Here is a 27,722-nt window from a genome sequence, read left to right as displayed (position 1 = left end):
TCACAACTGAAGTTTCTCATCTCTGGAACCATTCTTGTAAACCTCTTCTGCACTCTCTCCAACGTGTTCACATTCTTCCTATAACGTGGCACCCAGAACTGCACACGATACTCCAGCTGAGGTCTAACGAGTCTTATATAAATTCAGTATAACCTCCCTGCTCTTTTACTCTATGCCCATATTAGTCAAGCCCAGGATACTATATGCTTAATTAACTGCTTTGTCACCCTGTCCTGCCAGCTTCAATGATCTATATACACATACATCCAAGTCTTTCTCCTTCAAAATTTCACCCCATATTTTATGTTGTCTGTCCATGTTCTTCCTACCAAAATGCATCACCTCACGCTTCTCCACACTGAACTTCATCTTCCACCTATCTGCCCACCCCACCAACTTGTCTATGTCCTTTTGAAGTTCTCCACTGTCCTCCTTGCAATTTACCTTCTAACCTATCCTTGTGTCATCAGCAAATTTAGCAATCATACATTTGGTCCCTTCATCCAAGTCCCTGATATAGATTGTAAATAGCTGAAGGCCCAGGAAGTCCTTGTAGCACTCCACTTGTTACAGTTTACCAACCTGAGATGACTCATTTATCCCTACTCCTAACTTCCTGTTAGTCAACCAATCCTCTTTCAATGAGGATACGTTACCCCCTACACCATGAGTACTTACTTTGCACATTAACCTTTGCTATGGCAAAAGTCTGTTGGAAATGCAAGTACATCACAACTACAGGTTCCCCTTTATCCATGTTACATGTTACTTCTTCAAAGAACTCTAATAAAATAGTCAAACATGATTTCTCTTTCGCAAAACCATGCTGACTCTGCCCAATTGAATTAAGATTTTCTAAGTGGTCCACTATAATCTCCTTAATAATGGATTCCAGCATTTTCCCTATGACAGGTTAATTGGCCTGTAGTTACCTGCTTTCTGTATCTTTCCTTTCTTGAATAGAGGCGTTATGTTTGCTATTTTCCAATCTGATGGGGCCTTTCCAGAATCAAGGTGAATTTGGAAAATTAAAATCAATTCATCTATTATCTCTGCAGCCACTTCTTTTCGGACCTTAGGATGAAGTCCTTCAGGCCCTGGTGACTTGTCAGCCTTTAGATCTAATAGTTTTCTCAGTACCCTTTCCCTGGTGATTCTAATTATTTTAAGTTCCTCCTTCCCTTTCACCTCTTGATTTACAAGTATTTTTGGGATGTTATTTGTGTCTTCTTACAGTGAAGACAGACACAAAATGCTTCCTTATTTCCCATTATTAATTCCTCAGACTCACTCTCTAAAGGACCCACACTCACTTTAGCTACTCTTATCCTTGTTAAATCCTTGTGGAAACTCTTAATACCTGTTCTTAATACTTCTAGCTAGCTTTCTCTCATACTCTAATTTCTCTCTCATTAATTTTTTCATCGTTCTTTGCTTGTTTTTAAATTCTGTTCAATCTTCTGAGCTACCATTAATCTTCGCGGAATTGTACACTTTTTCTTTCAATTTGCCATTATATTTAATTTTTTAGTTAGCCACGGATGATGCATTTGTCTCCTAGAGTCTTCCTTTCTCACTGGAACGTATCTTTGCTGAACGTTATGAAATATCCCCTTAAATGTCTGCCTGTGCATTTCTACTGACCTACCCCTTAACCTATTTCACCTTAGCCAGCTCAGTCTTCACATCTCTAATCATCTCTTCCTCAAACTGAACACGCAATTCAATCACGTTATGATTACTGCTACCTAGAGGCTCCTTCACTCTGGGGTCAACAATTAATCCTGGCTCATTGCACATTACTAGGTCTAGAATAACCTGCTCTTTGGTTGTCTCTGGAGTGTGCTGCACTGAAAACACACCATGAACTCATATTTCAGACTACCTTTACCAATCTGATTCATTTAATCTATATGGAGATTAAAATCACCTTTCTTAGAAGCTCCCATTAATTCTTCCTGTGCACTTGTCCTACATGCCAAGTATGCTACTGCTAATCAAGCAAAGAAGACTTCACTGGCTTGGGCATGTGCACAGGATGGAAGATGGCTACATCCCCAATGGTATGCTATATGGAGAGGCAGCCCGTGCCAAGAGACCACGGTGCTCAAAGCTCCAATTCAAGGATGCTGTCAAAAGTGACATGAAAGCCCTCAACATCAGTCATGACAAGTGGGAAACACTAGCTGATGATTGATGCAAATGGCGATACCAGTGATGGGCAAGAATTCACCACCACCACGACATGCGGTTTCAGAAGCTCCAATGCAGTCACCAGCCCTGCAAAAAAAGGTATCAGTAGAGGTCACCCTGCATCACTAGCAAGGGACAACTTCACATACAGCACCTGTGACAAACTTGGCCTTTCCAGAATTGGTTTGTTCAGCCATCAAAAAAAGTGATGATCTTATCTGACCTCACCAGTTCTGAGGCTGCATTCCCATCATCTCTTGCAGATGGAAGGTTGCTAACCTAATATATTCAAATGACTCATCCTGCTTCAGAACAGCATTATCTCATACATGAAAACTGGTGCCAAACCAAAGGAGATATCCAGACAAGTGATCAAAACCTTGTCAAAGAGGTAGGTTTAAGGAGGGAGAGAGGTGGAGGGAGGGGATTCCAGAGCTTAGAGCCTTGGCAGCTGAAAGCGTGGCCTGTCAATGGTGAATGTTTAAAATTGGGGATGCACAAAAGACCAAAATTGGAGGAGCACAGATGTAGAACTGGATCAGGGTGGAAATAAGGAAGGGGAAGTCTATGGGAGGGTTTGAAGATAAGAATGAGAATTTTAATTCTGAGGCACTAGTGGACCAAGTGCCAATATTGGTCAGCGAGCACAGGACTGATGTTGAACAAAATGGATTTCTGAACAAACACCAGACAGGACCCAGAATTTCCGGTGAAGTTGCTGATTCTTTCAATCTACAAGAAAATTCAATCTATCCAGTAAATTCAAAACTCAAATGCTTCAGTTTCCTGCAAGTGTGGAGTTAAGAGGAAGCACTGATGAGTTCGTACTCATAGCACAAGTGGGCATTCAGGTACCATAGCACGAGCAGAATCACTACCATAAGGACTTTTGTGAACAGTGCTGACAATGATCTGAAGGTTAAAAAAAGAGTTGCATTTCACAACTTTAGGATGTTCCAAAGTGCTGAGCAGTCAATGAAGTACTTTTGAAATGTAATCATTGCTCTAATGTAGGAGACACAGAACCCAATTTATACTCAGGAAGCTGCCACAAATAGCAGAGGTAAGTGAGCAATAATTTGTATTTTGCTTAAACATAGTGCTGGCTGCAGGATAAATATTGGCTAGGACAACAGGATGAACTATTCTGTTCTTCTTTGTGCCATGGGATCTGAGAGGGCAGGACTGGAGTTCCAGCCTAGAATTTGTGCCCATGTTTCTGGAGTGGAACTTGAATGCTCTCCCCGTCCACCTCCTCACTGTCCAGCAACATCACTGGATGATAATCAGGGTTGGGCCCTCTCTCATCTTTCATTATCCCCATAAGATGGATGGATTCAACAGGTCACACACACACACCCACACACATACACACCCACAACCCCCTCCACACACCCACCCACACACCCACCCACACCCACCCACACACCCACCCACCCACACACAACCCCCTCCACACTCACACATACACACCCACACACACACCCACCCACCCACATACACACCCACACACACACAACCCCCTCCACACACACACACACCCACACACCCACACACCCACACACCCACCCACACACCCACCCACCCACACACCCACCCACACACCCACACACCCACCCACACACCCACACACCCACATACACCCACCCACATACACCCACCCACACACATACACCCACCCACACACATACACCCACCCACACACATACACCCACCCACACACATACAACCCCCTCCACCCACACACATACACCCACCCACACACATACAACCCCCTCCACACACACACACATACACACCCACACACACACCCACCCACCCACCCACACACATACAACCCCCTCCACACACACACATACACACCCACACACACACACATACACACCCACACACACACAACCCCCTCCACACACACACATACACACCCACACACACACAACCCCCTCCACACACACACACATACACACCCACACACCCACCCACACACACCTGCTCCTGATTGAGAACCAGCAGCAGGGTAAATAACCTAATTAACAATGGACTCACCAAATTCCTCCTCACTCCGGTTCCGGTGCAAATAGATCCACAGCTTGCGCCCAATATCATATTTCACACAGGGATCTTTCTCATAGTGTAGCCTGTCCAGAGCCCCACTCACAACAGTGTTAATCTGTAAGAAAATATTGGAGGCTGTATGGAATCGAGAGGCTGAGATATAAGACCAATGCTGAGTTCCGTGCAGGGGCAGCTTCTTTCAGTGAGGTAACATAATCTCAGCAGTTACAGCTCTTCAATTCTACATGATTCTCCACTGTCCATTTTATTAACCACCACACACATTAAAACTTACACACCTGCTTATAGGGTGCAATGACTCCCCATACCTCCTTCTCCTACACCAGTCTCCACCCTTTACATAATCACAGCTCCCCTCCACCATGTACATGATTACAGATCCCTCTTCACTGTGTAAACAATCATAGTCCTTTTCCTCTTCCCAGAGTTTGTCTTGATATTTCAATCACTCACTTAAGCTAAGAACACAGTTCTTTTTCAATTCTGGCCAGTTCCTTTACCTGGGCACTGGTGACCTCAGGAGCTAGGAACTGAGAGTCTTTCAGAAGCTCACAGATCTCTGCACGAGTCCCTTCTCCATTTGGAAGACGGGCAGCTGCATCTCGCACTGTGGGAGGCGAATCATTGTGTTACACAGGATATTTAAATAAACAGTCAATTCTTATAAAGAGAGTCTCAGAAATGGCAGAGGGAGTGAGATATATGTTGAAGAGTTTGGAGGACAGAAAGACCATCTGAATAATATAAAATTTATGCCAGCTTCTTTCCACACAATATGGTGACATTTGTACAAACCCAGTGATATAAATGAGAGTTGAGATACTGGGTCTCCACCAGACACCACACTAGAGACAGAAACTGCTGCATTCAGTATCTTATGCTGGTGTGTGGGGCAAAGGCTCTCTATCAGAACTGGCACCAAAATGTCAATCTGTCTCCTCTCACAGGTGACGACAGAGTTACTGCCATTTCATTCATGGTCAGCTTTTAGTTCAGATTTGAAGATCATACTCACCTTATTCACATTTAGGCAACACAATGAATCAGTGCTAGTGAAGGTTTTATCCAACCCAGCTGCTGCACATCTCCCCAGGTACACATGCCCCTACACCCCATCCCTTCCTTTTCCCTCAACCCATTTACTGGCACAAATTAGAGCCCTCAGCAGAGAGAGAAGACCTGGAGAAATAATTTCAACCCCACTGGCCCTCAAAACCAAACACAATCTCCGGCCCTCAGCTTATGCACACACACACAGCACTGGAGGGGACGTTAGCAGAGACTGCTCAAAGTGACTCAGTCCCAAGCCAAATACTTATACAACCTGCACCCCCTCTACCCCAAGGCAGCTGGGAGCAGGTGGAGGGGGAGGGGTGGGGGCACTCTGTTCAAGGGTGCATTAACTCAGGACAGATATCTAGTTTTCTAATCCATTTCTGAATTTTCCTTCCATTTGATACTGGACAGAGTGTATTTTCTATAAACTTTGAAGGATTGTTTGGAAATTAAATTTATATAAAAACCAATCTGCTCAACTTCTTTACCTAATCTCGAATTTTGAAATTTCGTGTCAGAATCTCACCCAGTGACAGAATGGTGACGTAGGCTGGCCTATCGGATCGCAGCAGAGAATGTTCGCGTGCCTTGTTGAGAGAAGGGTCCTTGTCAAACACTCCCTTTACCGGGCCCACAACAGAGTCAAAGCCATGCATGCGGAAGGTAAAGGCTTTGTGGGGCTGGCTGTATCGCTGCCGCTCCTGTGGAAAGAACCGCAAACTATTTGCTGTAGTCCATGACATACTGCTCAATAACACAGGCTAAAATAAGCTTAGAAATCCCCCTCCAGGTTTATAGAACAAATGAAACATAAGAATGTCCATCTCCTGGACACTGAGCAGGGTTTGCTAGCTGCAAACAGAGGTCTCCACAACCTGCTTTGCAGTAAGATCCACAAGTGTAGCGTGGGGTTTTATACACTTTAAAGGAAAACTTCCCCCAGCCTGTCAATTGAAAAGCAGTAATGTCGGAATACTCTCCAGCTCAAACCACCCCCCATATCCCTCCAGTAAAGGAGCTGCCACCAACTTCAGCCCTGGAGACAGATCCAAGCAGCTAGAAGGTGCAGCTTTGCATCTAAACAACAGAGATTTCACCTTTCTCTTCTTAGACTACAGGCATTGTGGAAAGACTGCATTTATTGCCCATCCTTAGTTGCCCTTGGTTAGGATTACAGTCACATTTACATCAGGTCAGGACTGGCCAATTATTCCCTTCCCTGAATTGTGTGAACCATTGGGTTTTACAACAATGCAGCAGCTGTTTTCTGGTTCCAGGTTTTTATTGAATTCAGTTGTACAACTTGCCTGAGTCAGACTGATCACACAGATTTCATTATTCTTCATATAGACTAGGCCAAACAAATTGCAAAGGTGGTCTAGAAGATGAGTTTGTCGGAAGCTTATGTGATAATTTCTTGGAGCAATACACTGTGGAACCAACTAGGGGTAAAACTATTTTAGGTCGGGCATTGTGCAATGAGGCAGAATTAATTAGTAGTCTCATTGTAAAAGCTCCTCTGGGAAACAATGATCATATGACAATTGAAAATTCCATACTAAGTTTGAGAGCAACATATTCAAGTCCCAAACAAGAACCTTAATCTAAAACAAAGGCAATTACATAGGTATGAGTGGAGAGCTGGCTAAGGTAATCGGATAAATAGACTACAAGATATGATAGTAAATAAAAAATGTGAAACATTTAAAGAAACAATTCAAAATGTTCAACCAAATATATTCAACTAAGAAACAAAACCTAAAAGAAAGTTCCATCTGCGGTTTACTAAAAAGGTTAAGGATAGTATTAGATTAAAAAAAGAGGTTTATAATCTTGCAAAGAACAGTAGTTGATCAAAAGGGAAAAAACTGTATACAAGAACAAACTAGCCAGGAATATAAAAACAGATGTAAGAGCTTTCACAGGTATATAAAATGGAAGGGAAGAGCTAAAGTAAACATTGGTCCCATAGAGACAGGGGCAGAAGAAATCATGGAGATTGAGGAAATGGCAGAGACACTGAATTAATATTTTGTGTCTCCCTTCATTGTAGTTGCATACCAGAAATAAAGGGTAATCTAGGGGCTAGAGAGTGAGGAAATTAAGGTATTTAACATCAGTGGAAAAAATATTAAAGAAGTTTGAGGGACTAAAATCTAACAAAGCCCCAGGACTTGATGGCCGACATTCTAAAAGAGATAGCTGCAGAAATGGTGGATGCACTGGCTATGATTTTCCAAAATTCCCTAGAAACTGCAACGGTCCTAGCAGATTGGAAATTAGCAAATGCAACACAGTTATTTAAAAAAGGAGGGAGAAAAAAACTGAGAACCACAGGCCGGTTAGCCTGATATTAGTCATCAGGATAAGTGCTGGAATCTATTGTTAAGGAAGTTTTAATAATGCGCTCAGAAAATCATAGTATGATCAGACAAAGTCAACAGGCTTCATGAAAGGGAAATTGTGTTTGACAAACTTGTCAGAGTTTTTTGAGGATGTAACTGGTGTGGTAGATAAAAGGAACCAGTAGCTGTAGTATAAAAACAAAAAAACTGCGGATGCTGGAAATCCAAAACAAAAACAGAATTACCTGGAAAAACTCAGCAGGTCTGGCAGCATCGGCGGAGAAGAAGAGTTGACGTTTCGAGTCCTCATGACCCTTCGACAGAACTTGCGTTCGAGTCCAGTTCTGTCGAAGGGTCATGAGGACTCGAAACGTCAACTCTTTTCTTCTCCGCCGATGCTGCCAGACCTGCTGAGTTTTTCCAGGTAATTCTGTTTTTGTTGTAGCTGTAGTATGTCTGGATTTCCAAAATTCATTCAATAAGGTGCCACACAAAGGTTAGTATAAAAGATAAAGGCTCATGGAGTTGGGGGTAATATATTTTGGAAGACTGGTTAACAGTCAGAAGGCAACATGTAGGGATAAATGGGGTACTCTCAAATAGGCAGATTATTTTTTATTTATTCATGGGATGTGGGTGTCACTGACTAGGCCAGCATTTATTACCCATCTCTAATTACCCTTAATGGTGGTGGTGAGCTGCCTTCTTGAACCACTGCAGTCCACGTTTTGTATAAACATCCACAGTGCTGTTAGGAAGGGAGTTCCAGGGTTATGACCCAGCAACAGTTAAGGAACAGCAAAAAACTTCCAAGTCAGGATGGTGTGTGACTTGGTGGGAAACTTGCAGATGGTGGCGTTCCCATGCAGCTGCTGCCCTTGTCCTTCTAAGTGGCGGAGGTCGTGGGTTTGGAAGGTGTGCTGTCAAAGAAACTTTGGTGAGCTGCTGCAGTGCATCTTGCAGATGGTAGACATTGGTGCCACTGTGCATCGGTGGTAGAGGGAATAAACGCTGAAGGTGGTGGATGTGGTGCCAATCAAGTGACTGCTTTGTCTGGATGGTGCTGAACTTGATTGCTGTTGAACTTGATTGCTGTTAGAGCTGCGCTCATCCAGGCAAGTGGACCATATGCCATCACACTCCTGATTTGTGACTTGTAGATGGTGGACAAGCTTTAGGGAGTCAGGTGGTGATTTACTTGCCACAGAATTCCCAGCCTCTGACCTGCTCCTGTAGCCAGAGTATTTATATAGCTGGTCCAGCTCAGTTTCTGGTCAATAGTAACCTCCAGAATGTTAATGGGAGGAGATTCAGCGATAGTAATGCCATTGAATGTTATGGGGAGATGTTTAGAATCTCTCTTCTTAGAGCTGGCCATTGCCTGGCACTTGTATGGAGTGAATGTTACTTGCCACTTATCAGCTCAAGCCTGAATATTATCTAGGTCTTGCTGCATGTGGACACAGACTGTTTCAGTATCTGAATAGCAAATGGTGCTGAACATTGTACAATCATCAGCGAGCGTCCCCACTTCTAACCTTATGATGGAGGGAAGGTGAAGCAGCTGAAGATGGTTGGGCCTAGGACACTACCCTGAGGAACTTCTGCAGTGATGTCTTGCAGATGAGATGACTGACCTCTCACAGGCATCTTCCTTTGTGCTAGGTATGACTCCAAGCAGCGGAGAGTTTTCTCCCTGATTCCCATTGACTCAAGTTTTGCCAGGGCTCCTTGATGTCACACACGGTCAAATCCTGCCTTGATATCAAAGGCAGTCACTCTCACCTCTTAAGTTCAGCTCTTTTGCTTATGTTTGGACTGAGACTACAATAAGGAGCTGAATGGCCTTGGCGGAACCCAAAGTGAGCATCAGTGAGCAGGTTATTGTTGAGTAACTGTCTCTTGATAGCACTGTTGATGACACTTTCCACCACTTTGCTGATGACCGAGAGTAGACTGATGGGACGGTAAATGGCTGGATTGCACTTGTTCTGTTTTTTTGTGGACAGGACCTACCTGGGCAATTTTCCACATAGCTGGGTAGATGCCAGTGTTGTAGCTGTACTGGAACAGCTTGGCTAGGGGCGTGGCTAATTCTGCAGCACAATTCTTCAATGCTATTGCCAGAATGTTGTCAGGGCTCATCACCTTGGCTGTATCCAGTGCCTTCAGCTGTTTCTTGATATCACGCGGAGTAAATCAAATTGGCTGAAGACTGGTATCTATGATGCTGAGGACCCCAGGAAGGGCTGAGATGGATTATCCACTTGGCATTTCTGGCTAAAGGTGGCTACAAATGCTTCAGCCTTATCTTTTATACTGTGCTGGGCTCCCTCATCATTGAGGATGGGGACATTTGTGGAGCCTCCTCCTCCAGTTAGTTGTTCATGGCTAGTGAAGTGCTGGAAGGGTCAGTGCGCCAGCCTCAGCTATTTATAATCTATATAAATGACTTAGACAAAGAGACAGGGAGTAATGTATCTAAATTTGCTGATGATACAAAACCAGGTGTGAATGGAAGCTGTGAGGAGGTCACAAAGAGGCTGAAAAGAGATACAGGCAGGCTAAGTGAATGGGCAAATAGAGATGCAAATAGATATAACTGGGGAGGGGTGGAGAAATGTTAGTTTATTCACTTTGGTTCCAAGAAGGGAAAAGCAGAATCATTTTTAAAAGATGTGAAACTTGTAAATGTTGATGTTCAGAGGGACAGGTACAGCAAGCAATTAAGAAAGCAAATGGCATGTTGGCCTTGCAAAGGGATTGGAATATAAGAATGAAGAAGTCTTGCTACAATTGTACAAGGCTTTGGTGAAACCACAGCTGGAATGCTGTGCGCACTTTTGGTCTCCATATTTAAGGAAGGATATACTTGCATTGGAGGCAGCACAGCAAATGTTCACTAGATTGCTCCCTGGGGTGACAGTGTTGTCCTATGAGGAGAGGCTGAATAAACTGGGGCTATATTCTCTTAAGTTTATTAGAATGATCTCATTGGAACATACAAAATCCTGAAGGGGACTGAAAGAGGTAGACATTGAGAGGTTGTTTTCTTTGGGAATCCAGAACACAGGGAAACAATATCAGGATTAAGGGACAATCATTTTGAACTGAGATGAGGAGAAATTTCTTAACTCAAGGAGTTGTGAATCTTTAGAATTTTACACCCCAGAGGGTTGTGGATACTCCATCATAGAATATATCTGAGGATGAGATAGACAGATTTTTGGTCTCTCAAGGAATCACGGGATGGGGGAGCAGGCTGGAAAGTGGAGTTGAAGTCAAAGATTAACCATGAGAGCATTGAATGGCAGAGCAGGTTCAATGGACCATATGGTCTACTCCTACTTCCATTTCTTAAGTTATCTAATCTACAGCCCAAACCTCTTGAGCTGGGACAATGAACAAAAAGAGCTCCATCTCTCTAGGAATCTGACTCAGTCATTAGAGACTTTGCGCTAGTGGCACAGCTCATTCAAAGCTCACTGTCAGCTCTGGCTGAGGCAGGGCATGGTGTCTGGCTTATAACAACAGCAATGGTGTATGACACTGCTTTAGCACATGGATATAGTACAACCCAGTTAGCTATTGACAAACTCAGAGCTTCAGGAGACTGAGGACAGAAGATCTCAGCATTGCTGTGGGGTAATTGGGGGAATGTGGATGGCACAGGGAACTGGGAGTAGACAGCTTCACGGGGTGCTGAGGTGAGGTTTGAGGGTGTCACAGGGTATTGAGATGGGGCTGAGGGCTGGGGGGGGGGGGGGGGTCGGGGTTTGCTGTCATGGGATACCAAAAGGGGGGCATCGCAAGGCATCAGGCATCACAGGGCATGGGGTGTCGCAGGGCACCTCAGGGCACAGGGCACGGGGGGGGCTGAAGCAGAGTATTGGGTGCGGGGGGGGTGTCGCAGGTTATTGAGTTGGTGGGGAGGCTATCAGAGTATTGTGATCCAAGTTCTGTCAGGGATATAAAAGGTGAGCATGTAAATCTTACATTTGATTCTCGATTCTCACCTGCTCTTGGAAAACACGTTTTTCATCTCCAGTGCTGGGTCTCACCACATAGTCCGTTCTGCTGCAATTAAACAAATGTCACCAGTCACATATAGGAACCACCCCAAGCTCCCTAAAAGTGACCCCAATAACCGACGCTACATCCTGAAACTGTACCCCAGAACCACTCACTGGACAGCCCAGAACCATACCTCAAGATTGCATCTTCCACCCCGCTCCCTGGAACCACAGGTACTCACCAAGCACCTTCCCTGTGCTCTGTGAATAAAGACAGCCCTTGTACAAACATATGAATTAGGAGCAGGAGTAGGCCATTTGGCCTCTTGAGCCTGCTCTGCCATTTGATAAGATAATGGCTAATCTGACTGTGGCCTCAACTCTACTTTCCTGTCTGTTCTTGATTCCCTTTCACTCCCTTATTAATGAAGGATTTCCATCTCCATGCTGGGATTCAGCCATATATCTTTGATGAAAGGTGACAAGCCTGACTGGGGAAGTGTGCTCTGATGGGTTGGATTTTCCTGTAGATACTGCAGGCTGTATTCACCCAGCTGCACTGGCAATCTTCAGGGGAACTGTTTCGACTAGTGCATAGCCCAGGAGCTAGCCTCACTTTGGAAATATTTCACATTTTATCTCATTATTCAAACTACATGCTTTAATTGAAGCCAATGTTTCTAGCATAGGCCTCAAAGCAACCAGCACTGAATGCACCATAAACCCAACTCCTGCACGTTAGCAACTGTTAAGGTCAGTTATGAATCGATTATATTCTGAGGATAAATACAATTTTACATCAAGTACAACCTCACGGCCTCTCTCCTTCCACATCCAGAGCACTCATAACAGCACAACTGACAGTCCCTGTTTCTCATTTGCAGGATCCCCTCAAGCCTCTGAATCCTGAATTAAGTGATACTTACACTCTGGGTGTTGGGGGTGCAATGTCTGGAAGTTCCTCAGATTCCTGTAGGAGAAAGAAACAATACATCACAGCCTCCTTGGCTCAAACATAACATTAACCCTTCGAGAACCCAGCATGGACAGCTTCAGTCCAGTATTGACAGTGCTCAAACACAGAACTGGCAGAGATTGCAAACCGGAGGAAAAAAATTATTTTATTGAAAAAATAAAGTGGGCAGAGGTGGGGAGTAAAAAGAAAAACTTGCATTTATATAGCACCATTCAAGACCATCGAATACCTCAAATTAATTAACAGCCAATGAAGTACTTGTGAAGTGTAGTCACCATTGTAATGTAGGAAACACTGCATCCAATTTGCATACAACAAACTCCCACAAACAGCAATGTGACAATGACCAATTAAACTGTTTTTATGATGTTCATTAATGGAATAAATATTGGTCTTGCTCCTCCCTAGAATAGTGTCAATGGGATCTTTTATGTCCACATGAGGGATCAGACTGGGCATCAGTTTAACGCCTTATCCAAAAGATAGCACTTCCGACTGCAGCACTCCCTCTCAATAGTGCACCGAAGACTCAGCCTTCCTTTTGTACTCAAATCCTGCAGAGACTTTAACCCAAACCTTGTGACTTAAAGGTGAGAGTGCTACCAACTGAGCCATGGCTGACACTAATGGTTTAGGAATAGGGACAAGTGCAAATCAAAATCTTTTGATTTAAAGAGCCCTGAATTTTAATTGGAACAGGGACAGATGTAGAACCTAATCTAGGGACAAACAAGGCTGCCAGCCTTTTATGTTAGGGACCCAGTTCCTAAAGCAGCAGTGTGAGGGGGGGCAATGGATGCAGGGCCATGGAGGGAGGCTCCCCTGTGAGTAAGGGCGATGGAGAGAGGCTCCCGAGAAGGAGGGCGATAGGGATCATTTCTGTGCTGCCCGAAGAGAGGTCCAGTCTAATCGCATCTTCTAGCTCCTGGACATTATGCAGCTATACCTTGGGAAACGTCTGATCCTTAACCTCAAACCACAGCTGACACAACGAGGTCACTTCTTTCTCCGAATCCCGTCCAGAACCTGGGCAACGGAGAATAGGAAATTTTTACAACTGAGCAGTTAATAATTACAATCTTTCAATTTAATTACTAACCAAAACAAAAACAAAAACAGAATTTCCTGGAAAAACTCAGCAGGTCCGGCAGCATCGGCGGAGAAGAAAAGAGTTGACGTTTCGAGTCCTCATGACCCTTCAACAGAACTGATCGACAGAACTGATTGACAGTTCTGTCGAAGGGTCATGAGGACTCGAAACGTCAACTCTTTTCTTCTCCGCCGATGCTGCCGGACCTGCTGAGTTTTTCCAGGTAATTCTGTTTTTGTTTTTGTTTTGGATTTCCAGCATCCACAGTTTTTTTGTTTTTATAATTACTAACCAATCTTTGTGAACATTGCTTACAAGTGGTGCAGCACTCAAGGAGTGCTTTCTGACAGTTACTATGATCTCACTAATTGCAACTGGGGCTTGTCCATTTTTGCAAAGAGAGAACTTACTGAAGATAGTGCTTAATCAATTTGAAGAAAAAGATTACATGCATCATTGATGCTGAAACACAAAGATTTATAATTATTAAGGCTGGAGTTGTATTTACCACACATTAATAAGAAGCAACTAGCTTTCTTTAGTCTTCCCACCATCATCTTGCCCAGTTATTTTCATGATGTTTTCTCCTTGCCCTTGATTTCCACATGAATCTGTTGTCCCTGCTTTGGCTGACTGGGAATAGTGCTGCCTAGGGAAGATTTTCCTATTTTTTCAATCTCAATGACCCAATTCCTGAATAAGCAGTCGTTCATTGTCATTTTGAGTCCAGCTTTTTTTATTCATTCACAGGATGTGGGCTTCGCTGTCTAAGCCAGCATTTATTGCCCATCCCTGGTTACCCTTGAGAAGGTGGTGGTGAGCTGCCTTCTTGAACTGCTGCAGTCCATGTGGTGTAGGTACACCCACAATGCTGTTAGGAAGGGAGTTCCAGGATTTTCACCCAGTGACAGTGAAGGAATGGGAATATATTTCTAAGTCAGGATGATGAGTGACTTCGAGGGGAATTCCAGGTGGTGGTGTTCCCATGTGACTGCTGCCCTTGTCCTTCTAAATGGTAGTGGTCGTGGGTTTGGAGGGTGCTGTCTGAGGAGCCTTGGTGAATTCATGTTGCAATGATCAGCTGACTGATCGACTCCCACTGTGAAGGTCAAGGTCCACATCAAAGTATCTGGTAAGATTCTCCTCTGCCCTTGGCCCATTATCAACACCTTGTTCCACACTATTCTTAACTTCACAATTTTTAGTAATGGCTTAAATTGCTAACAACATTGAATTGTTTCCTGTTTCCCAACTACCTCACATGCTGCTGTCCCATCTTGTACTTTTTAACTGGTTGGGTGCTGAAGTTCCACAGGAGTAGAGTGTGAAAGATGACAACCACAAAACATCTGTGTCTCTCATAAAAACATTAATAGGGGAAGTAGGCCATTCATCACTTTGAGCCTGGTCAGCCATTCAAAATGCTCATGGCTCTCAAGACAAAATGGACCTTTAGCCACTGGAATTGCCCATGACTCAGGGGAAATTTTCAACTCACTGCCCTAAATTCAAGTAAGTCATAAATTGTAGCAAAGGAGGAAGCCATTTGCCCATCCAACATCTTCTGAGCTACCTTTTCAAGACATTACCTCGGCCATCCTTAATCCCCTTTCCTATGATGATCTTCCCTAACTGATTGCACTTAGCATATTTGCGCGCCTTATATGCGCTCTATATAATTTGCCTCACTGTGCACATTATTTTCCTTATTCTAGTAACCCTCATTCTTCTAGTGATAATCCCCACTCTGTACCCCTTTGTTATTGATTCACTAGCCAGAAACATGAAAGATTTTGAAACCCTATATTAAATCTCTTATAGTTTTTTCTAATCCAATTAAAAACGATGTCACAATTCTCAGCCTTTTTCGACGCTGTAACCTCTTATTTGTGTCTTGGTGAATTTTCACTCCACCCTGCCAGTAATTTAATATCCTTCCTGTAATTCCACATGATACTCCAATGAAACAGTGTCTTCGATAATTTCACCCTCCTTCCTTGTCTTCATGTTCAATGCGCATGTAGAAAACCCATCTGCTACCATTTCATGACATTTCCATTTGTACTCTCACCTTTACGGACCCTGTCTGAATTCTGGAACATCCCACCCACCATAGCAACTCTGGGGTTGAAAAGCAATGCTCACTTTTGTTACTTGGGCATTTATGAAGAATAGGTTAAATTAAACTGATCTTTTGTTAACAAATGGCAGAATGTGTGAAATAAAATCTACCCCAAAACTAATGAACAATAGATGCAGAGGGCACTGCAACACCTCTCAGCTGCATCACACCTTCAGCCCGAAGTTAAAGGCAAAATACTGCAGATTTTGGAAATCTGAAATAAAAACAGAAAATCTGGAAAAGCACAGCAGGATTGGCAGCATCTGTGGGGAGAGGAACAGAGTTAATATTTCAAGTCCGTATGACTCTTCTTCAGAATTAAAAAGTAGAAATGTATGGTTTTTATGTTGTTTAAGAGGCAGTGGAGCAGGTGGAGCAAAATAGAAGGTCAGGGATAGGTGGGAGCTCAGGAGGGATTGACAAAGATGTCATGGACACAAGGGAGCGTTAAAGACTAAAGAATGTACTGATAGTAGCATAAAGGTAACATTGCAGAATGTGTTAAGGTCAGTGGTCTGTGAAAGCAGAATACAGAAACAAGTGACAGATGCCCCTGTGGGGGCGGTGGAAGGAGTTTGGGGAAAAAGGGTAAAACGGATTTTATTTTTTTAATTTAAAAATTAAAAAAGTAAAAATTGAATAAATAAAAATAAATAAAACAATAAATAAAATTTTTAAAAATGGACTTAAGAAGGGATAAAGATGGAGGAGAGAGTTCATGGTCTGAAGTCTCAATGTTAAGTCCGGAAGGGTGTAAGGTGCATAATCAGAAGATACGGTGCTGTTCCTCCAGTTTGTGTTGGGCTTCATTGGAACATTGTAGCAGGCCAAGGATGGACATGTGGGCATGAGAGCAGTGGTGGTGTGTTGAAATGACAAGCGTCAGGAAGGCCTGGGTCATACTTGCAGCTGAGCAAAGATGTTCTGCAAAGTGGTCCTCCAGTCTGCGTTTATTCTCCCCAATGTGTTGCTCCAATTGGGAGCAACGAATACAGTAGACCAAATGGAAAGAAGTGCAAGTGAAGCGCTGCTTCACCTGAAATGAGTGTTTGGGGCCTTTATTTATTTATTCATTTTTTTCTATTTTTAACATTTATTTTTTATTATTTTTCCCGAACCCTCCACCACATCTTCTCCTCCTCCTCCCACCCACCCCACAACTCCGCCCCCCCCCCCCCCCCCCCCCCCCCCCCCCCCACCCACACAGGGCCATTTGTCCCTTGTTTCTATGTTGTGCTTTCAAAGCGCTGGCCCTTGTCCTGCTATTAACACATTGTGCTATCATACCTTTATGCCACCATCAGCACCTTCTTTAGTATTTAACTTCCATTAACACTCCTTTTGTCTTGTGCCCATGACATCTTTGTCAACTTTCCTGAGCTCCCACCTATCCCTGGCCTTCCATTTTGCTCCACCCCCTCTTAAATGGTATGAAATCTATCACATCTCTATATCTATTTAGCTCTGAAGAAGAATCATACGGACTCAAAATGTTAACTCTGTTTCTCTCTCCAGGGAGACATGAGAGACAAAATGCGCTGCTATAAAAGAACACAGGAAAAGGAATAGTCATTCAGCCCTTCATATAAGCAAAAGCCTTTCTTTTAAGATAGCATACTACCCCCAGATGGTAGTAGCGTGTCCCTGACTCACCAATCCATTTCCACTGCTGGCCTCGCTCTGTGCAGTTTACATAGGGTGCAAAGTTGGAGGGAAGTGTAGACATTCCACCTGTGTGAAATCAAGTCACATCATCAGACATCTTCACCTGTGCAGTGCTACAAGGAAAGATCAAACTTAACGCTAGTGAGATTCCATGGATGAATAAAGACATAAGGGATCAATTGAGTGTTAGGAAAGTGGCGAACATTAAGTACATAGGCAGCAGAGGAGAGGATGAAGCAAAGAGATTAAAAGAGAAGTAAAAAGAACAATTAGGAAGACAAAGAGGAACTATGAGATTCAATTCTCAAACAATATGAAACAAAATAGTAAAATATTTTGCAGGCGCATGAATAAAAAAGGCTGTGATGGGAATGGGACCATTAAGGGATAGACAAGGTATTGCCAAAGGTAATGATAGAGAGATGGCAGAAATATTAAAGAATTATTTCACTTTGGTATTTACAGGGAGATAGAACAGGGAGACATGACATTGGGTGATGCGATGAGCAATGAGATAAGAGCATTTAAAATAAAAAGAGGATATATTGAATAACTTAAACAAACTCAAAGAGGGTAACACCCTTGGTATGGATGGATTCCATCCACATGTTTAAAGAAAATCTAGCAACGAGATAGCAGAGGTATTACTACTCAAATTTAATTTGTTTAGAAAAAAATACAGTGCCAGAGGACTAGCTGATGTAACTCCTAAATTTTAGAAGAGGGACTGAATACATCCAGAGAATTATAGATTAGTCAGCTTAACATCAAGGTAGGGAAAATAATGGAATCCTTATTAAAGAATAAAAGAAAGTGAAGAAATGAGACTATAATGATGAATAGTCAGTATGGATTTCAAAAAAGGGGAAATTTTGCTTCACCAACGTTACTGAATACTTTGAAGAGCTAAGAGATAAGAGTAGACAATGGAAATGCAGTAAATGAATAAAGTTAGAGAGAAAGTCAGGGCATAAGCAGCAGAATGGATTGCTAGCTGGCTTCCAGACAGAAAGCAGCCAATGGGAATAAAGGATAATTGTTCAGATGTCAGAAGATGGGAAGTGGTGTTCCACAGGATCAGTGCTGGGATCACTGCTGTTCACAATTCTGAAGGAAATAGCTGAAGAGATAGTGGAGGCGTTAGTGGTGATCTTTCAGGAATCTCTGGAGTCAGGGAGGGTCCCAGAGGACTGGAAAATCGCTAATGTAACCCCCCTGTTTAAGAAGGAAGTGAGGCAAAAGACGGGAAATTACAAGCCAATTAGCCTGACCTCGGTCGTTGGTAAGATTTTAGAGTCCATTATTAAGGATGAGATTTCAGAATACTTGGAAGTGCATGGTAAAATTGGGCAAAGTCAGCATGGTTTCATCAAGGGGAGGTCATGCCTGACAAATCTGTTAGAATTCTTTGAGGAGGTAACGAGTAGGTTAGACAAAAGAGAGCCAATGGATGTTATCTACTTGGACTTCCAGAAGGCCTTTGACAAGGTGCCGCACAGGAGGCTGCTCAGTAAGATAAGAGCCCATGGTGTTAGAGGCAAGCTACTAGCATGGATAGAAGATTGGCTGTCTGGCAGGAGGCAGAGAGTGGGGATAAGGGGGTCCTTCTCAGGATGGCGGCTGGTGGAGTTCCGCAGGAGTCAGTGTTGGGACAACTTTTCACTTTATACATTAATGATCTAGATGAAGGAACTGAGGGCATCCTGGCTAAGTTTGCAGATGATACAAAGATAGGTGGAAGGACAGGTAGTATTGAGGCAGGGAGGCTGCAGAAGGATTTGGACAGGTTAGGAGAATGGGCAAAGAAGTGGCAGATGGAATACAACATGGGGAAGTGTGAGGTCATGCACTTTGGTAGGAAGAATAGAGGCAAAGACTATTTTCTAAATGGGATGAGAATTCAGATATCTGGAGTGCAAAGGGACTTGGGAGTCCTAGACCAGGATTCTCTTAAGGTTAACTTGCAGGTTGAGTCAGTGGGTCAGGAAGGCAAATGCAATGTTGGCATTTATTTCAAGAGGATTAGAATATAAAAGCAGGGATGTGCTGCTGAGGCTTTATAAGGCTCTGGTCAGACCACATTTAGAATATTGAGAGCAATTTTGGCCCCCTTATCTCAGGAAAGATGTGCTGGCCCTGGAGAGGGTCCAGAGGAGGTTCACGAGAATGATCCCAGGAATGAAAGGCTTAACATATGAGGAACGTTTGAGGACTCTGGGTCTATACTCGATGGAGTTTAGAAGGATGAGGGGGGATCTGATTGAAACTTACAGAATGCTGAAAGGCCTGGATAGAGTGGACATGGGGAAGATGTTTCCATTAGTAGGAGAGACTAGGACCTGAGGGCACAACCTCGGAGTAAAGGGAAGACCTTTTAGAACAGAGATGAGGAGAAACTTCTTTAGCCGGAGAGTGGTGAATCTATGGAACTCATTGCTACTGAAGGCTGTGGAGGCCAGGTCATTGAGTGTATTTAACACCAAGATTGATAGGTTCTTTATTGGTAAGGGGATCAAAGGTTACGGGGAGAAGGCGGGAGAACGAGAAACTTATCAGCCATGATTGAATGGCGGAGCAGACTCGATGGGCCGAATGGCCTAATTTCTGCTCCTATGTCTTATGGTCTAATTTACAGTAGTAATTTGGAATTTGGCATCAAAAAACATAATTTCTAAATTGGCGGATGACACCATATTGGGGGGGAAGCAAATACTGAGGACTGCGACAAATTACAGGAGGACATTAACGCAATTACAGAATGGGCAAGCAATTGGGAAATGAAGTTAACACAGGTAAATGTGAAGTAGTACATTTCAGCATAAAGAATAAGGAGGCCACATTACAAATGAATCAATCACTGAAAGTTGCGCCACAGGCTAGCAAGGCCGTTAAAAAAAAAGCAAACTAACCATTAGGCTTGATTTCTAGAAAGACAGAATTCATAAGTAGGGAAGTTATGCTAAACATATATCAAACCTTGGTTAAACCATATTATGTGCCACTTGAGCAGCCACACTATGTGCAGTTCTGGTCACCATTATATCAAGAGGATATAGAGGCACTGGAGAGAATGCAGAGAACATTTACAAGGATGATACCAGAAATAGGAATATATATCAGGAAAGAATTGACAACATAGATTTAATTTTCTTTAAATAAGAAGGCTGAAGTGTGATCTAATCGAGATCTTTAAAATTATGAAAGGTGTTGATAGAGTGGGGAGAGAGAGAATGTTTTCTCTTGTGGGGAACAGCATCACTCATGGCTATGAATATAAGATAGTCACCAAGAAATCCAATAGGGAATTCAGAAGAAAGTTCTCTACCCAGAGTGTGGTGAGAATATGGAGCACACTACTGAAGCTAGATAAGTATTTGAGGGAGAGGGGAATAGGTGGATTTAGATGAGAAAAGATGGGGGGCTCGAGTTGAGCATAAACACCAGCATGGACTGGTCAGGCTAAATGGCCTGTTTCTGTGCCATATATCCTATGCAATGTCACATTTACACTGCATCTCAAGAAAAAAATAAAGACTTGCATTGCTAAAGCACCTTTCACAGAATGTCTCAAAGTTCTTTACAGCCAATAAAGTGTTTTTGAAGTGCAGTCACTGTTATAAAACAAGAAACATGGCAGCCAATTTGAGCACAACAAGCTATCACAAACAGTATTGCATTAATGGCCAGATAATCTGGTTTAGTGATGTTGGTTGAGGGACCAATACTGACAGGGCTCTATGGGTATCACCCCTACTGCTCTTCAAACTGTACCATAAGATCTTTTACTCTTAAGTTGACAGGGCAGAAGGGGCTTTGGTTTAATGTCTCATCTGAAAAACAGTACCCCCAACAATGCAGCAATCCCTCAGTATTCCACCAGTGTCAGCCTAGATTTTTCTGCTCAAGTCCTGGGGCGGTGGGGGGGCACTTGAACCCAGAATCTTCGGACTCATAGGTGAGGGTGCCACCAATGAAGCCACTGCTGACAAGCTCCGCACCCAAATACTGAGCTATTAGGTTTGCATCTGGCATGTTTTCATAGTATAGGAAGTGTTCTTCAAATGAGCCCATTTGGAACACTAAAACATATCAACTGTTTCATTTTCATGAACAGGCACCAAATACCAGGGGTGAGTTCAGATAGAGGGAGAAAGGAAATGAAATATGACCATGGCAGAGGCACGGAGAATGAGGGAGAGCTGATGGGATTACATGGTGCTTGAAACATAATGAAATATTGCTCACTTTCTTTCACCAATTAGAGTGGGTAAGATTTCTCTTGCCCTTCCTCTGTAGCAGGAGTCCTGGTAGGGATGAGTGGTATCTTCTAAATATATTGAATGCTGAGATAGACAGGGTTTTGTTGACTCAGGGAATCAAAGGATATGGGAGGGGGCAGGAAAATGGAATTGAAGTCCAAGATCAGCCATGATCATATTGAATGGGGAGCAGGCTTGACGGGCTGAATGGTCTATTCCTGCTTTAATTTCTTATGGAAATCACAGGCTAATAACCACATAAAATATTTATATTTTGATAAGATATGCCAAAATGTCCATAGATGACTTGAATAAAAACAGAAAATGCTGGAAATATTCAGCAGGTCAGGCAGCATCTGTCTACATAGAGTTAATGTTTCAGGTCAATGGCCCTTCATCAGTACTGAGGTAAGACAGAAATGTAATAGGTTCTGAGCAAAAGAAAGAGGGAGGAGCAAGAACAAAAGGGAAAGTCTATGATGGGGTGGAGGAGTGACAAAAGGTTTCATGGTACAAGGCCAAAGAGAATGGTAATTGGTAAATTAAAGAAACTGTAGGTGTGTCCAGATGAGGTGTGAATGGCTGGATAGCAGCTGTCCAAATACGAAGTGAAGGAGCTTGGCCTAAATAGCCAAGTGGTTATGATACTGGGTTTGTAACCCCAAGATCAAGAGTTCAAATCTCACAATGGCAACTATGAAACAATGTAACTTCATCTGAATAGGAACAGATGGAAACGGGTTTGTATTCGAAAGAGTTACAAAGTGAAGGAAAAAAAAAAGAAACAAAATGGAGGCACAGAATATGGTCTAAATCTGAGGAAATAGGTGAGTGGAACCTGTTGGTACTCAACTACCAGAAGGCTCAACATGAGGTGTTTAGAATAACTCCCGCCGCAGATTCCAATCACCTTCAGCCCTATTGCAAACACTGGGGCCTGCAGAGGAAGGGCAAGAGAAATCTTGCCCACACTAATTGGTGAAAGAAAGTGAGCAATATTTCATTATGTTTCAAACACGATGTAATTGTACTTAAAGAGTGACTATAATTTATTAGAAACCAAACTTACTCCCACCTTCGCCAGAAAGGAAGCGGAGAGCAGAATGAACCAGTTCTGACCAGTTGGAGGCATCTGAGAACCAAGAGTTTAACGTACTGGGAGCAGAGATCTGCCACTCAAGCACCTTCTCCTCAATCTGCAAAATGAAAAGCACACTGCAAGGTGAGAATATATGGAGCCAACCTCTGCGCCCTGGTCCCTGCTCAGGGAAATGTCATCTCTCACTATCATAACATATACTATATATAAATATATATAATACCAGCAGGGGATAAACCCGAGCTGCATCATCAACAGACAAGGTTAGACTAAAAGGGTGGAGCTAAGAGAGGGAGGGGAGGGGGAAAGGAGGAGAGGTGGTGGAGGAGGACTAAGAGAAAGGGAGAGTGATGAAAGTGGAAGAACAGGAGAGGAAGAAGAGGGTGGGGCAAACAGGGGACCATGCTGGTGGTGGAGAGGACTGGGCTGGGGGTTGGGGAGGCAAAGAGACAAAGGGTGAGGACGCAGAGAGGGAGGAGGACCCAGGGATGGGAAAAGAGAGGAAGAGGGGAGGGGGAAGGGGGAGAGCTGGTGTGGTGGGGAGAGGGAGAGAGAGAGAAAGAGGGATAACAGGAGAGAGGGAGAAAGAGAAAGGGTGGGAGAAAGAGAGATAGAGAAAGAGGGAGTGTGAACAAACCAGGGGTGGGGGATGGAAGCAGGAATATCAAGAACAGTGACTCCGAAGTATATAGTAAATACAGATTGGTTTCTTCTAATATCTCAGTTCTACTGTAGCAGACATTAATCCTTCCCCATTGGGCATAAATCACGAAAGGCAGAAACCAGTTATAACTCTTAGTCCACCGATGCAAGCTGGTTACAGACTACACTGGAAGTCAGAAGCTGCCAATACTCTGGATGTGACTATTGTTCTACTTACCCCGGCCACACTTGCCTCTCCCTCTGCCAGTAAAATCTCCTGCAGCAAACCAAAGAAACTTGCTGTTATCCCAGGAATTGCTGTGAGTTTTGTCGCATCCAGAGTCCTGCACAACATACACAAAGGGTTCAACCACAATGGCTGCCAAGCAGACCAACACAGGAGTTTAACAGCACAGGTTAGGCCCTATCATATTTTTAGCTATCATAACATAAACAAAGCCTGTACCGATATCACCACACATCGAATCATCCTATACAGCAAGTATGTGCTTAATTTGACCCACTTGAAATAATCAAGGCTCCCATCTCACATGCAAGGGGCAATCACTTTGTCAAGTGAATGGGCAACAGCAAGTCACATCAGGCTGGACCCCTAAAACGGCAAAGCCAGGAATTGTGCTTTGTGTGGAACCCTCCGGATACTCCTCTCATCAACTTGGACAACAAACCTGCATTAAACTATTAGGAATCCATATTCAAAGTGATCTCAAATGGGATTACCAAGTACTTAAGCGTACTTAATGTTTAAGACAGCAAATGGAAGCCCTCACGTACTACACCTTCTCAAGCATCAAACTGACTTATTCCCTGTGCTTAATAGTTGCATAAGACCCATTGATGAATGCTTAACTCCAGTTTGGAATGCTAGGCTTACCAAAGAGCATGTGAACAAGCTCAGAAGCAGTCAGAAACAAGCACTGAAACTGATCCTAAGTAAAGTGTAGCAAAGCTACTCTGACACAATCAAACAGCTGAATGTATGTTCCTGTGCTGAAAGGCGGAAAAAGTTTTGTCTGGACTTTGCTGGAAGACTCTTGAATCCCACCTCCCATTACCACAACCTCTTGCCTTAATCACACAAGAGTAAGTGTGCAATGGAATTATGGAGAAAAGACACCTTTCCGCAAATGAGATATAGGCCAAATAGATGACGAGACAGTCAATCCCCTATCTGATACGACTCAGAAATATTTATGCAAATGATCGAGAATTTAATGAACTCAACCTGACAACTTATGGTCGATAAACTTTAACACAAGATGCAGCGTGCAGGAGACATTTCATTTTTGTTCTGTAAATTAGGATCTGCATTTTGCATTATTGTAATTATTTTTATGCTTAACTGCTCATAATTGTCCAATTTTTAAATAATTTTAATCTTAATTTTTATTTTAATGATTGTCTATAACTATGTTATTAATTACGATTGCTTGCTTTATTTGCATTGTCATAATTTGGCACCTGCCGCCATGCTGATTTTTCAATAAACCAGTTATCGATCTACAGGACTGCATTCAAAATGCTGGCTTCATCTACTCATCACCACCAAGCTTGCTTTTATTTTAGACAGTATGGAACCTGCATGCGATGAATCAGTTTCTCAATCACAAGCCTTCCCCTGTTAATAAACCAGAGCTTCTCCTTGATTCTCCAGCTGCCCTCAGCTAGTTTCACTCCTATTACGAGAGTCAGATCATCCCCAGCATTGGCTCTTCTATTACCTCCTGACTCACTGAAAGAATTATCTCCCCCTTAATCAAGTCTCACTTGCTCATCACCCCGTCCTTGTTCATTTGCATTGGTGTCACATCCCTAAGTAAACCAAATTAAGAATTTCCAATCTTGTCTCTAAAACCCTGCACAGCCTCCCTCCAATCTCTGTAAATTCCTGTTGCTTTATAATTCATCCTTGAACACACCGTTCAACTGATTCTTACTCCCTGGAACACTTGTTAAATCTCATCCCCTGTCCTCCGACAGCATTCTCTGAAGCCGCTCCTTCTAGCCTCCCCCTTTCCGAAGCCAATTTGTGACGTGAATCTGGACATTCTCAACATTAACATTGTTTTATATAAATGCTGTTTCTCATCTTTTGCTCTGGGCAGCATTTCTTTGGCTCCCATGTCCACATCTCATTCAGGAAGTCTACTTTTTAATTCATTCTTGGGTCTGTGTGGTATGACTGTATGTGGGTATTGCTGGTGTGTCTGCCTTTTATCGCTCAATGTTAGCACATCTTGACAAGGTGGTGGTGAGCCTGTGCTGTTGAGGTGCTCTCACAATGCTGTTAGGTAGGAGTTCTTGGATTTAAACGCAGTGAAGATGAAGGAACACTGATATATGTTCTAGTTAGGATGGTGTATGATTCCAAGAGAATCTTGAAGGCTACAGATTTGGGAGCTGCTGTTGAGGAAGCCTGTTACCTGCCCAGTCTTTCACACACTCCTCCATTGCATTGTCAGGTGCTGGTAGCACAGGGAGGAAAAAAGGGTCTTTCAAATACCAGGGTGTCATGAAGTAATTAATGTTACTTATGGAAAATTAAGTTTTTAAAAAAGGGTTAATTTGTTAATTAAATAACGTTATGGAAAATTAAGTTTTTAAAAATAAAGGGTTAATTTGTGTCTTAATTGAATTAAAGCCAGCTAGTCTGGGTACTTTGCTGTATACTAATTTTGAGATGTAAGAGAGGTAGAGTACATTTGCATTTTGTTGAATAGTGATAGAGCATTCAAGAAGGCGAATGAAATCTGGCACCTAGCTAGCAGAGACCAAGCAATATGTTTATATTACTAATAAAATTGGTACAATGAAAGGGGTTTTACTGTTAGAAGATGTGGAGTGCTAAGGGGCTGGTGAAACAATGAGAATTTACATTCAATAAACTGTGTTGAGTATAACAGACAGCAGTTTTGACTGTGCAGGGCAGAGGCAATGTAAGATGAAAGCAGCTATAAGCCTACAACTGTCTCCACAGGAACCAAAGTGAAAAGAACCTCATTTTGAATTTGTAAGGTGAAAATGCTTTGTCTAGTGTCTGCTTAAAAATTTATGGGTTGCTGTTGCCTTAATGGAGATTAGTCTGGGAATTTGTTAAAAGTTATGAGAGTAGTAATTTGTAGCCATGTGCATGTGTTGTAACTTAATAAAATGTTTCATTTAGTTTAATATAAAAACCTTTCGAGAACTGGTGGTTTGATTGCATCTCAAACATATTAAAAATATAGGTTATAACAGTTGTTTAAAGTTTCCCTCCAGGGTTATATAAAAAATAACTCAGCTTTACCAACTGCTGGGTCATAACACAGGGTACATACAGTAAGAGTCTCTCCTATAAAGCAATTGCTAAAACACAATTCACCCTACGCTATCTCCAGCAGCCAGAACCCCAGACAGTAAGCCACACCACTGTGTGCCATTTACTTGGGGAATCTTCAGAGGGTAATGGAGTAGCTGGAACACTCTCGATGCTGAGATCGGGCCTTTTCTCACAATAGTGGGAATCAAACAATCTCAATTAATTCATCAGCAGCCATTCATACGGGTCGGATTCTGAGCTCCACCAATCTCGCACCGGGGCTTAAATATCCAATAAATGGCAAGTTACTTACTGTTCAGGAGCAGTGACTGGCCTGGTTACGATCTGCTGCTCAGGTGCTGCTGCAGTAGCTCCCTCAGCTCCTGATGATTCTGCCAAATCTTCTGGCTCCGTTTTTATCACTTTGAGTTTCTTTTTCTTCCTCTCCTCTTTATCTTTCACTCGCTTCTTTGGGAATGTAAGATCTAATAAAGCTTTGTAGAGTTGAAAACAAAACATTAATTCCGCATTTACTCACCTCGCTGCAGAGTTAAGGGTCTGCTCCTGCAATAGGTATGATTGAACACCCCATGTATCACAGCCAGAAGCAGGACTCAGCCATCTAATTTCACCTCCACATTTACCTTTTCAAACCTCACCCCCCACCCTCTAACAGCGTTCTCTGAAGCCTTCTATTGGACAGCTCTCCTAGCCTCTCCTTTCCTGCCCCACTCTCTCCTGATCTGAAGCCAATTTGTGAAGTGACTCTGGATGTCCTCAAAGTTAAAGGTGTTTTACACGAATGCAGCTTTTCCATCTCTTGCTCTGGGCAGCGTCTCTTTGGCTCCCATGTCCTCATCTCATTCA

At 43.0% G+C, this 27,722-nt stretch overlaps 1 protein-coding gene across 4 annotated transcripts in view; it reads right to left on the bottom strand.

Moving 5' to 3' along the window:
- Positions 1–27,722, bottom strand: part of nfrkb (nuclear factor related to kappaB binding protein) — a 106,254-nt gene that overhangs the window by 35,312 nt on the left and 43,220 nt on the right. For 2 of the 4 annotated variants that reach the window (XM_041174201.1, XM_041174202.1), the window contains exons 9-18: positions 27,169–27,349; positions 23,775–23,880; positions 22,865–22,991; positions 17,525–17,602; positions 13,606–13,685; positions 12,610–12,653; positions 11,687–11,747; positions 5,852–6,026; positions 4,770–4,876; positions 4,240–4,363 (exon numbers count right to left, since the gene is read on the bottom strand). In XM_041174201.1, the coding sequence (XP_041030135.1) occupies positions 4,240–4,363; positions 4,770–4,876; positions 5,852–6,026; positions 11,687–11,747; positions 12,610–12,653; positions 13,606–13,685; positions 17,525–17,602; positions 22,865–22,991; positions 23,775–23,880; positions 27,169–27,349 (1,083 nt within the window). The remainder of the gene's footprint in view (positions 1–4,239; positions 4,364–4,769; positions 4,877–5,851; positions 6,027–11,686; positions 11,748–12,609; positions 12,654–13,605; positions 13,686–17,524; positions 17,603–22,864; positions 22,992–23,774; positions 23,881–27,168; positions 27,350–27,722) is intronic. The other 2 variants (XM_041174203.1, XM_041174204.1) reach the window with 2 other exon arrangements.

Source organism: Carcharodon carcharias, chromosome 25 (genome assembly GCF_017639515.1).
Source record: "Carcharodon carcharias isolate sCarCar2 chromosome 25, sCarCar2.pri, whole genome shotgun sequence".
Taxonomy (NCBI): domain Eukaryota; kingdom Metazoa; phylum Chordata; class Chondrichthyes; order Lamniformes; family Lamnidae; genus Carcharodon; species Carcharodon carcharias.
Note: the sequence above shows the minus strand (reverse complement) of the source record. Positions and strands in the feature narration are given on the sequence as shown.